The sequence below is a fragment of the Poeciliopsis prolifica genome, unplaced genomic scaffold (assembly GCF_027474105.1).
Source record: "Poeciliopsis prolifica strain line A6 unplaced genomic scaffold, Auburn_PproV2 SCAFFOLD006, whole genome shotgun sequence".
Lineage (NCBI taxonomy): Eukaryota > Metazoa > Chordata > Actinopteri > Cyprinodontiformes > Poeciliidae > Poeciliopsis > Poeciliopsis prolifica.
In genome coordinates this window covers 17,095,416-17,107,631 of record NW_026562381.1, presented here as the reverse complement: position 1 = coordinate 17,107,631, position 12,216 = coordinate 17,095,416, and the positions used below count along the sequence as shown (strand labels likewise).

Sequence of the window (12,216 nt, the reverse complement as noted above, 5' to 3'; positions counted from 1 at the left end):
TTATTGCTGTGGTCAAGATTCCAAAGGTTACCAAGAAGTCAGCTTTGACATATGCTATAAAAACAGCAAAAAAAGAAAAACGCTTTCGTGTAAGAAATAATGCCCCAAGGAGGGAGAGTGGAGGGAGAGTATCTTGTCCTCCTAACAGAGATAAAAGAGTTTCCTGTTTCACCACATAGGACAGTTTTAGTTCTTGTAGAACAAAGACTTTGTGGACCAATCTCTTCTTTACATTCCATGTTCTGGAAGCTGCTTCTCCTTTTGTACAAATTTGGTTAAAAAACTCCCTCAAACAATCCTGTTTGAACTTCAGAGATGGTTGTTTAATGTAAACTCAGGTGGACATAAACGGGGCATTGTTCTGCGAAGTGTTTGATCACAAACACTGGATGATGCACAGCTTCCTGTCAAATAGAAAAGCAACAACATTTTTTTTTTATTACTGAAGCATTGTCTGCATATCTGACTGAAGGCTTGGTCAGATAAACTCCTCTGAATCATATCTCGACATCTGCAATTGCTGCAGAACAGCAAGGAGGAGGAATGCCATCTCCATTCACTCCCAGCGGCATGTCAATCATTTGTTCCATTTGACCGGAAGACAATTGTTCAATGCCAGAGCAGATAATATTCCCCCACCTAAATCTGAAATTCAGTGCCTCTGGCACAGAAAGATATACTGGTTGCATAAACTTATGTGACAGGTAGAAGTGCATCTCGTCACTAGGTCCTCAAAAACTCTGAGCTGCAGCTGAATGTGTGTGGCTTTTTGTTGATTCTTCCAAATAAACAGATTTGAAACAGTTGACTGGGTTCTGATTGTGAAAGATTGTAGTTAGTAGGAGTCTGTTTATGAATTGATACAAAAACTGTACCAACAATGCCCTGCAAGGCAATTTATACCTCGTTTTGTTATGTTGCAACCACAAACTTCAATCCATCATCTGTAAATAGAATCAGCTCAACTGCGAACTAAAGAGGGGCGTTACGGCAGAGCACCAGGGCCAATGTACATCATTTCTGTCAAAAAGCTCAGAAATTGTAGGCCTGATATTATCAAAGCCATAAATTCCCTAATAAACATATCTTATATTATAATAAAAGGCACAAATGTGTAAAATCTAAACTAGTATATTTTCAGACATTGGAAATCTGATTTTAAAAAACACCCTTTGAAAATGATCCAGATGTGCATCTCAAAAATTTACAATGTAAACTTTTATTGATTTCTGTCGTTTTTTACTTGCAAATGTCTGACTTTATTATTCTTATACATCTATGAATTTTTCATGTCAGGAAATGTTTTATTCTAACATTGTAAATTTCAGCCCTTAATCGTAGAAAAATGCTATTTTATAATGATTTTTTTTCTTTTTTTCCCAACACATTTATCTCTGCATTTAAAACCCTGAAAACACAAAAGCTGCTCTAAATTACATCTTACTCATTGTCGAATAGGATACTTCATCACACCAGTTACATTAAGTGCTTGCAATCATTCTGCTAAAGGACACAGTGATTATATTCAGTCATATTTTCTAATATTTTGATATCAATCAATGCTCTCCCTGAGCCAACAGTGGAAAAAAAAACATTCAATTTGTAAATATAACAATCCCAATCAGTGACTGTCACAACTCTCATTAAATATTTTTTCCCCACTATAATTATAAAAAAATACAATTCCACACTTTTCAGAAATTACAAGTGTGAAGAATGTTTAAGGGGTGTATATACTTTTGCATTAAATACTAAATCCAGTAGAAGAAAACGGACTCTGATGTGCGTCCGTGACTGAGACTAAAGCAAAACTCTGCTTCACACTCAGTTCAAGTTTTGGGAGGAAAACCTTCAGATTTTTTTTTTTTCCTTTTAAAGATGTTTTAATAGCTGTCAGATTCTTGGAAGCAAATACATTTCCTGAAACTTTCCCATGCGTGCAGTGCAACCAAATTTAAACATTTACCAAACGTTACAGCTGCTGCAATCTCCTCTGAGCCTTACCTATGCAGTAGCAGAGAATGATGGAGAGCACTGCAGCCACGGCCACGGCGACCAGAGCAGTACATTTCCAGGAACAGTGTTTAGGTGACTTCTTGAACTTGAAAGCCCCCCTGGACAGAGTGTTTCTGGGCAAAGGGCGTGCAGGCGTGGAGTAAACGGTTCCTGTTGCCATGGTGTAACCGGGAGCTGTGGCGCCAAAGAACGGTGTGGTTCCTGTCCCCGTTTTAAATAGAAAGTGCCTGAAACAAAAAATGAAAATGAAGATTATCATCTTATGAATTTAAAAGCTGGTTGCTCTCTAGCATTAACTCAAATCCTAATAGCTTAAATGAGTTGCAAATCAGTTTAAGCAGCTAAAATCTTAATAAAAGTGATTAACTGGAACATATTTAACATCACTCAAAGACTCCAACATGAGCAGCTCTGCAGGAGGATCTCAGCGTTAATCTAATATCCAATCTTATCCTGACACTGAGAAAGGTGGACCAAAAGTACCTCATAAAAACAATAATCTCACTTTTGCCCTTTTACAACCAGGCCTTTGCTAATAGCCCATTATACCTGGGGTAATTAACAGGGTTTAATCAAATACACCACAGAGTGATCGTCTTATTAACTTTTAAACCCCAAGTGAAAAGCTCTTAAGTAAATGAATTAAGTCTTGTTGCCACACTTGCCACTACTTAGAGATTAATACCCAAATGCCTTCCGGCTTATGGGGACAGCCAGGGAAATTGAACAAATTGACCACGGTTTGCAGACATTATATCAGTCTGCAGCTGTATTATTATATTGCTTTTTCCTTTTTATTTAACCAAATTCTTAACAAATATACAATTTCACACTTGATTTTTTTGTATTGTTTTTATATCTGAAATAATTAGAAGCTCCAAACAAAAGGTTTAAATGAACACCACACTGTTCTTTTGCAGGTAATCAAATTGCTTGTGTGAGTTTAAAAGAAAGGAACAGAGAAACAGAATTTATCATTAGTGCAAAACAAAATCCTCTAAAAGTAAAAGCCAGCAAACAAAAGAACTGGCGTGCCTTTTTTAGAATAAAACCCCCTAAAACATAATCATGAATGGATTGTTTAAGGTGATTTTATTCTTCAGGAGAGGCTGCTCTGCATGAACACTTCACATGCTCTCTTGCACACATTCCACCTAAGGGTGCCTCTCTGGCTCCATCACGGTTCTGCCTGTTCAACTGGAACATTTTGGGCTGGAGCTCAACATTGTCCTTCAAAATGTAGAGAGGTCACAAGTTTCAGAATCTACTTAAGTAATCATATATAGTTCAGACATGGTACTTACATTTCCACTGCATAAAAGTACATTTAATTTTTCTTTCTTTCTCTCCCTTTAAACAGAATATTCCTGATGTCTTATGTTAGTTGGTGTGAGCCAAATAATCCAACTTTTTTATTTTTTATTTACATTGCTTGTTATCCAGCATCACAAGTTCACATAAAGTTTTTTAGCCTTTGGTTGGAATTTGTTTTTTAAAGTTGGGTCAAACATTTTGTTTGCAGTAAATTTAACCCGTTCTTCCAGACACACCTTTCTGTAAATGGGTCAGTCCTGCAAACTACTTTCCTCTCACACACCTTTTCAACTCTAATCACTAATTTTGTGAGATGTTACAAGACGGTCTCATCAAACTTTAGTAAAGTCCCTCCTGCAGAAAAATCCCTCAAAACATGATGCTGCCACCGTCGTTTCCTGCAAATATAACAATGATTATTACGAGCATATTCAACACAGATTGCAGAACCTGTCTCAAAAAATAGATGTTGGTGACAAAATAAATTTTTAAGAGTCTAATGAAAAAAACCACAAAGATCTTTTTTGAAGAAAAAACAGGAAAACCAAGAATTAAACTATATTCATATAAAAACCTAGTCAGACCAATTAACATGATATACTGAAAGTTTCTGAAACTTGCTTTGCTCCACTAACATCTTCATTTTTCTGTACTATTAATTGTCCTATAACATTTCTCCTCACTTTGGTGGTTAAAGGGTTTTATGTCTGTACAGATCCCGAGAGAAGAGGTTGCCAGGGTAACTCCAAATTCAAATTTACCATTATATTGAAAAGGCCTGTTTGCTCATCAATTATTTGTGCAGCATTTGTGAAGTATCTATGTAATCTTTGTAAAGGCTGTGATTCTTTACTAAAGAGCTTGAAATCTGGCAAACTGATTGGAAAATCTAATGCAGAAAGCAGAAATTTTTTGCAATTCCACTAAAGTGCTCTGGTTCTGTCATCAAAACACTTCAATGCAAAAGGATTTTCTTCATAAAGGTTCCTACGTCGAGTGGAGTGTGTTGTTTCTACATGCTCACATTTCGGTGCTGCTGCTGATATTTCAGCCGCTGTTTGTCTCCTGTGAGGTTCCCTCTGAGGTAAAATCTGTTCTGATCAATTCTTGACTAAAAGAACAAATGTCAGATGAGCTCTTTGACGCCCCTGACTGACACGTGCCGTTATGATCAGACAGGGATTCCATTTAAAGGTTACGATGCCACATAGATGGAATGACAATGCAGCCTGCTTCTGCAACCAGGAAAAGTAATGATTACTCATTCTAGAACAATCCGTGCTGTAGCTGCAGCACCAGACTCCGTAATATGAAGTTCGGTAAGAAATGAGGTCAAAACTTGCCCGACGTTGGCGGCGGCAGACGTGCAGTCAGACACACAGGCAAATAGACCCTGCTGTCTGGGGAGTTAAGTGTAAGTAGATGCAATCTGATGAGCTCGACAGACTCGTGGATTCGTGCACACGTGTGCAAGAAGAAACTGTACTCTATCTAAGGAAGGTGCATACCTAATGCATTCTGGGTAGATAGTGTGGAAACAGTGTTGCCTGCAAACAGATGCAGTGAAATCTGTGCACAATCTTATTTAAGCTATGCTATGAATATATTATTCTCTTATGGCCTTCAATTCTAAAGCAGATGAACTTAAGAAACACACAAAAAACAACATAATACCATACAGAAATATCACACATATTCATACTAGCCAAAAAGTTCTTGTTTTTCTATGTTTCTGCCACAAACTTTATTATATTTTATTGGAATTTCAGATAATAGACCAAAAAATAGTTTGATTTTGAAGCTGAAAATCCCACGTTTGTGGTTTAAATATGATAAAATGGGCAATAGATCAGATGGTAGGAATATTTTTGCAAGGCACTACAAGATACTACGGACACAGCAGACATGTAAAAAGTTGCATCCAGAAAATATACACTGTTGAAAACGACTTCTGGGTGTTCATACCAGAACACCAGTGAATGAGAGAAAATCTTTATGCTCCAGCATCTGAGACAAATTCCTTTTTTGGACATTTATTACACTTGACATTTAAAGTAATTCCCATGTTGATGGCTTTCATGTTACCCCTCTGTCTTTTCTTTCTAAAATGCAGACTGAAGGGGTCTAAAGATAAACTCCTGTTGGACATGATTAACAAACAGCAGACTAGTGTAAATGTCTTCTGCTATAGACACTGGATGACCGGCTGTAATTGATTCCAGTCAGTGTGATGCAACATGGCACATTACTATGCTAATCCTGCCAGTGGTGTGTTGTGAGCGCAAGAGAGAGAGAAGGAAGAGAGACAATGAGGAGAGTGTGAGGCTGAGAATGAATGCCTGAGTATCGGTGAGATGGCGGCGTGTTGGTGTGCACGCCTGTCTGTCCCATTGAGGAGCCTGAAACACAAAGGCGGCAGCCGGCCTGCTCTCCTCTGCACTCACAACATTGCTTGTCATCGTGTTGACATTTAAAACATGCTCAAAGAGGACAAAAGACTAAACACGGAGTGGGTGGATGTGTCCATGGCTAAGCTACAGCTGTAGGGACGAGAGAGCACATAAGAAACAATGAGGATGGAGCGCTTCAGAATGTGTAATCTGCATGTTCACCAGCGCTCTGAGTTAGCCCTAGAAATCCAAGGTGAGAGCTGGAATAATCAGGTTGCTTTAAATATGGCCTTAAAAAATGACCACAGATGTAATTTGACATTGCAGTGCCTTGTTTTCACACTCGCTGTCACAGTGGTCTCCTCATCAAAGCACCACCTGCCCTGTTGACAGGGGGTCTGCTAGCAGGTGCTATGATGCTGCTGCTAGCTCTGCACCATGAGATTTTTCTTCAGTGTCATCCTGCCCAATGGAAGCAGCGGGGGGCAACCCTAGATTGCTACTACAGGGGCCTCAGATTATTTGCAGGTGGGGTTTTATCATTTTTAATAATTCTGATTGTGTTTGACAGAACAACTGTTCAGCTGTTGTGCACAAACTGTAATTGGGCATATCATTATGACCACCTACCTAAACTACCCCAATCCATTGAGTCATGCAAAAATGCTTGATTGTGTTATAAAATGGAGCAATCACAACCCCATCAACACCTCAAAAAACAGATTGATTTATTGCATGTGCTGCACCCAACAGTCTTGGTTTTCACAGCTATTCCTTTTTTTTCACATGCTCATTTAAAAGTGTTTATATAAAAGTTTATAAGTTTAACTGGAAATCAGCTTTTGGGATCCTGGTTCTTCAAATGCTGAGAAGCTTTATTGCAGCAGACCCAGAATGCATGGCATTTGAGTGGGTTCTCATCTTCCTGCTGCAGACCAGTTGGTCTGTGCAGCTTGCCGTCTATCTGAATACTGTCAATTAATGTATTATAAAAACTGATTCATAAAGTGGTTTCAAATTAAATAAAATATAGATATAAATTATTTATTAGCCATTGACAAGGGGAACCTTATTGTACAGTGATGAATTTTATTTATTAAAAATGGACATACTTTATGGCTGCAGCAAATGATCAGATTTTTGGGGTCCAAACGTGAAAGAGCAAGAAAAGTTTAAAAATGGGAGATTAGTTGCTCTATTTGCTCCATACATGTGAATGCATGGACTCCACTAAACGTGTCCTGGGGAACCTGATGTCCAGATGTCAGTCACAGATCCTCTGAATCCTGTGAGCTGGGGGCTTGAGCCTCCATGGGTTGGACTTGTTTGTCCAGCACATCCCACAGATGCTCCACTGGATCGATAAAAGCCACCTTCGTCCACTGCTCTGTGGTTCAGTCCTGGTGCTCTCTTCCCTTTGGTTGGTGCTTTTGACTCCATACAATGGCGAGCATGTGTTTGACAACAAGCTACAAAGTACGATGTATTTCAACATGTACACTGTTCATTCTTCGGACTTCTTGTGGTAGTCTGACCTATGCAGACTGAGTACGTTGCAAAACAACCAAAGTTGTGGAGAAAATGCTTTGCCTCTATGCTCTTCCCATCAGAATCTGGCTCCTTCTCGTTCTCGCTCAAATCTTTACAGTTGCCTGTTTTTCTTGCTTCACAAACAAAAACTTTTTCGACAACATTCTCACTTGCTGCCTAATGAAATCTACCCACTAACATTTGCCAGCATGTATCTATCAATGCTCATGATGTTTTGCATCTTGACTATTATTAGTTAAACTTGGGAGTCTAATTTGGAGAAATTTTTAGAGACAGCGGTTGTGCACTATAATGTGTAATAACTGTTTACATGAACAATTATTTATATTACCCCACACTGAGTTCTAAAAATCTTTATACTGTTTCAAATTGTAGCTAAATAATTTATATCTGTAGACGATATGCAGTGTCAACAGCAGCAGTAACAGTTTCTTGAGCTGACTAAAATAAATAGAAAATGTCACAGAACTCAGAAAGTGGCAGAGACGTGTTTGCTTGGCACTAAAGATGTTGGCAGAAATAAATAAGAAGGCAAACACATACAAAAAAACTACATCTTGAGGATTACTACTTTGTCTGCTCTACCATCCACATTGGCCGTTAACCAGCAAACACTTTGAGCTCCTCTCGGCTCCAGAGGCCCAGTTGGCTGGTATCTCACACATGACTAATCGGTCCTGGTGCAATCATGACACAGTGAGTGGACATACACTGCAGGAAAAAAAAGTTCAATTCCCCCCTCTTATGTGGAGCGTGACTGAGTCATGATTTACATGTGCGTACCACACACTTATGTCCACACATACGCACAGACACAGAGCAAATCCCACGTACTTGAATTACCACTCCCATTCTTTCTCACCCTCGAGAACAATCCCAGCACATTCTCCATCAGGAAAATGAACTGTCTGTGGGACACTGTGGCGTGCGATGATTTTAGAGCAGAGACATAATTTCATTTCACCGAAGGACTCCTTTGACACATGAATCCAATGAGGATTGACAGTACATTTATAGCGGCAGCATGCAGCTCACAAGGCCTTCAAGAACTGATTCTGAAATATCATAACGACGGACATATTTGAATCTCATTGAATTTAGGAGCAGAAAATGTTGAAGTGAGCTCCAAAGGACATTCAAATGTAGCAGCAGATGCACACCTTAATTTATTCAGTGCAGCACATAGACTCTGGAGCTTCTCTCTTACAAGATAATGGCATTAAAAATACGAATTTCACTCCCACTCATATAAACTATTTAAAAACAAAGGATTAAGTATTGCTGGAGAGTAATTGCCCCGTATGTGCATTGGTCTCTGGGGAGACAGACAAAGGCATGGCACTTCATTATACAAAGACATTCAATGGAATATCTAATTGAAAACATCACAAAAAACTATTTTGGTGAAGCTGAGTGGTGAGTAAGAGAAACCTGCAGGGTGAATTAAAAGTGCTCCTTCCTTTTTTACATCTGAATGTCTCCTCAGTGGTTGGCAATATCAAGCAGAATCGCTGCTCAGCCTAATGTTACTTCTCAGATTCACTGGTTTCAAAATAAAAAGACAAAACATAATTTAGATTCATTTCATGGAATTATATCAAGTTTATTTCAGAAAGTAGGACTGTAGATTGGCATACGTAGACACAATTATATTTCTCATTAACGTAACACTATGCAGTTTCTCTCAGAATGGGATTCAGATCATGCTTTTTGACCCATTTTGATCCTTTTTTTAAGCTCCTGATATGAAAATAAGTAATTTATTTTCTTCCCGATGGGTTCATGTTTCAAACTTTAGTTCCTTAGTTCACTGTATGGTTGACCTAACTAGCACCTTTCAGTTGTTTGTATACCATCTTGAGAAATCTGCAAAAGAATCTGTAAATACATGAATAAAAAAGATGACAGAAATGATTTATCAGCTGTTTGGCCTCAATTGGCTGTTAGCTTGTCTGAGTTGAATTTAAGCAGCATTTCAAACTTTTAAGGAATCTAGATTTCAACTTCTCAAGTTTAAAATTCACAACAGTTTGTCTTGAGCTGCACATTATATTGAACATGTGTCTGATATGTACAATATTGTCTTCACAATTGATTGCTTGGATACAATGTGTGTTAAGCAGTTTTAGCTGTATTCTTATAAGAAACAAGCAGAATGCACAACAGCTATTATTTCCAACAATTAAGTCTTTATTGTAGTACACTCACCAATTTAAATAATTTAGATCACAATTTTGCATAAATAGAAGATATTGAATTGTTTTTATTGTTGATTTTTTTTCTCACTGAAACATGAAAATGAAAATATTGGCACTCTTATCATAACGTCATTGTCTAATAATCCTTTTTGCATATTTAAACCCATTTTAACAAAACTGTGTGGATATTAATAACTGTGATGAGTCTGCACACAATAATCATCATAATAAAATTTTACACTGTGACATCCCTCATAGAGATTGTTTAAAACACAGCTTGAAATTCATTAAAGCTTTATTTGTGAAAAAATAAAAAGGAGCTTTTCCAATGCTTTATTTGTCTCAAGACCTTTCCAAAGGAGGTAAACAAGAGAACCGAAATGTACAGAAGAGTACACTCATTACAGATTCTTTAAGATATGGCTGGAGATTGATGAAAAGAATAAGACGTTTTGCTAAACAGCTGCATTCTTACTCTTGTGAACCTGATATTGTCTCTAGTGGTAACCTGCTTTTATCCTTAAATCCCTGTTAGACGCATGTGTGGAAGTTGATATTTGTTTTGTTCGACCTTTCCTGAACTGTTGGGTGTACCTCTAGAGAGAAAATAAGCCACATTTATGTTAGAAGCTGCCTAGCAGCAAGATTAGTGACTTTTATCAATCACCATAAAATAATGATCAGTGGTTTAACAGTGCAGAATTTCTCACTCTTTCAAAGAACACTGAAAGCTAGCTGGTACCAAGTCAAATTAGCGCACTCGGGCTTTGAAGACCAACACTTCTCGGGGAGGTTACACACATATTTCATTACTGCTAATTGCTGTAAAAGTAGTTAAAGCTGTCAAATGAGTGTTTTATTTTCAAAGGGGTCGTCATATCACAGAAAATATATTAGGCAAGATCATAACATTGTGATTCATTCTTGACACTTTTTTAATCAAATCCCTTGTAAGGAATAATTTACTGTGTGCACACATGAGCAGGTCTGCAGAGCTGCATGAGAAATAAAGTCTGTGTCACTCTTGGAGACCGAAATGAGATTCACCTCCCCAAGGTACCTGCAGCTATCCTCTACACAGATGCTGTTGCCTGGACTTTGCTGCCCCAACCCCCCTGAGGGCAGCCTAATGAGTACATTCTTGAGCTTCTGTTTACATTTCCCAACCTGGTGGTTTTCATGACATCTGTAATTATGTTCTGAACCGGGTCTTCCCTTTTGGCCCTGTTGGTTCGCAGCAGCCCTCGGTTCCCACCCACTGACAAGCACTTGATTTAGAGTCCACCATGGTGATAGTGATTTATGCCTCGGCTGATGATAGGTGTGTACATATTGTTTTGTCGATACAGCTAAGACAGCTCAAGGTCACTGGATGGTTAGTATTCAATTACAGTATCTTCCTGGAAAAGCAAAACTGTCACCACACATCCCAGCTGATTCCATCAGATCTTAAGAAGATGAGACTTTGTGCTGCTCCAGCCAAAGTTTACCATCACGAAAGGGTGCGAACCCCTTGGCAGGAAATATTGGGCTGGAATCCATCTAGTCGAGACTATTTCTCAATCAGAGCGCCATGCTCCGCACTTCATTAGCCAAGATATTTTAAGCTTGCTGATTAGGAGAGATATATCTAATATTTCAGGAGAAACAACTTGGCTGAGATACTAAATAGAATCTTGCACAGCAGATTGTGATATAAGACAAAATCCGCTTACCTAGATTCTCGTTAAGCTATAGACTCTTTGATTTCAACTGGCAAGCTTTCTGCTGTTCCCATACTTCACACTAATCATGAACTCTCCTTCTCACTGTGAGCTGGTCTTATGTCTAGTAATCAGCCCTTAAGTGCAGGTGATTACAAAAAGCAGAAAAATCAGTGAACACTGTGGTCATTAATCAAACGCAGCAGGAGCTATAATATGTCATGCCCAATTTGTGGTGTAATAGTTTAACTTGATGAGAACTGCTCCTTAAAATTGGCTTAAAAATAAGCCATCCCTAAATATTTTAAATCCCAAAGAGATTTATCATTTCAATGCCCCCTCCAGTTTGGAGGAGTGACACTAAAACAACAATAAAATCCTCAGCTATAAAGGATGGGTGTTGCTTTTTGTGCGTTCCACAACCCACCAGTTGAAAGCATCCCTCCCTTTTAATAGAATTTGAGTCTATTTGCCACAAACTAATGGAAAGGCTTTTAATACAAGAACTGTGAGGTAGTGCTGTGTAGTTTCTGAGATTGGTTTTATTGTTCGTGTTGATAAAACGTAACAGCTGGCAGACTCTTTTAAGCTGCCAGCTTAAAAGAGTCTAAAGGAGTCATTACTCTAGTTATATGTTATTTCTCCAAATTGAGTTTTAGGTGCTTTAATCCAGTAGTCAAAACACAAACCACTGCAGATCTGCTAAAAGCCTCTTTGCTTTTTTGCTGTCATTTGCAAAAGTACTCTTACCTACCTACTTTTTTTTATGTTACAGACAAAATCTGCAAATTGTATTAGAATTTTATGCAACAGACACAAATCAGCCCACAAAGCAAATAACAATTCAGTCATATTCAGACAATTAGGACATGTTTCTAATTGTCTGAGGCTCTTTGGTTCAGTTTAAAGTACTTTAGAGACTTGTAACTGTTATTGCAATAGTTCAAAGCACACATATACCTTAATATACATTAATACACACAGTGGAAATTGTCTTTGCTCTAGCTCTACAGTATTAATTATCTTCAGTCTTGGGGATACAAC

General features: G+C 38.2%; 1 protein-coding gene across 1 annotated transcript in view; it reads right to left on the bottom strand.

Moving 5' to 3' along the window:
- LOC129360392 (teneurin-3-like) overlaps positions 1-12,216 on the bottom strand; it is a 179,510-nt gene that overhangs the window by 92,380 nt on the left and 74,914 nt on the right. Inside the window, 1 exon segment of the mRNA XM_055030568.1 lies at positions 2,005-2,243. Coding sequence (XP_054886543.1) covers positions 2,005-2,243 — 239 coding nt within the window.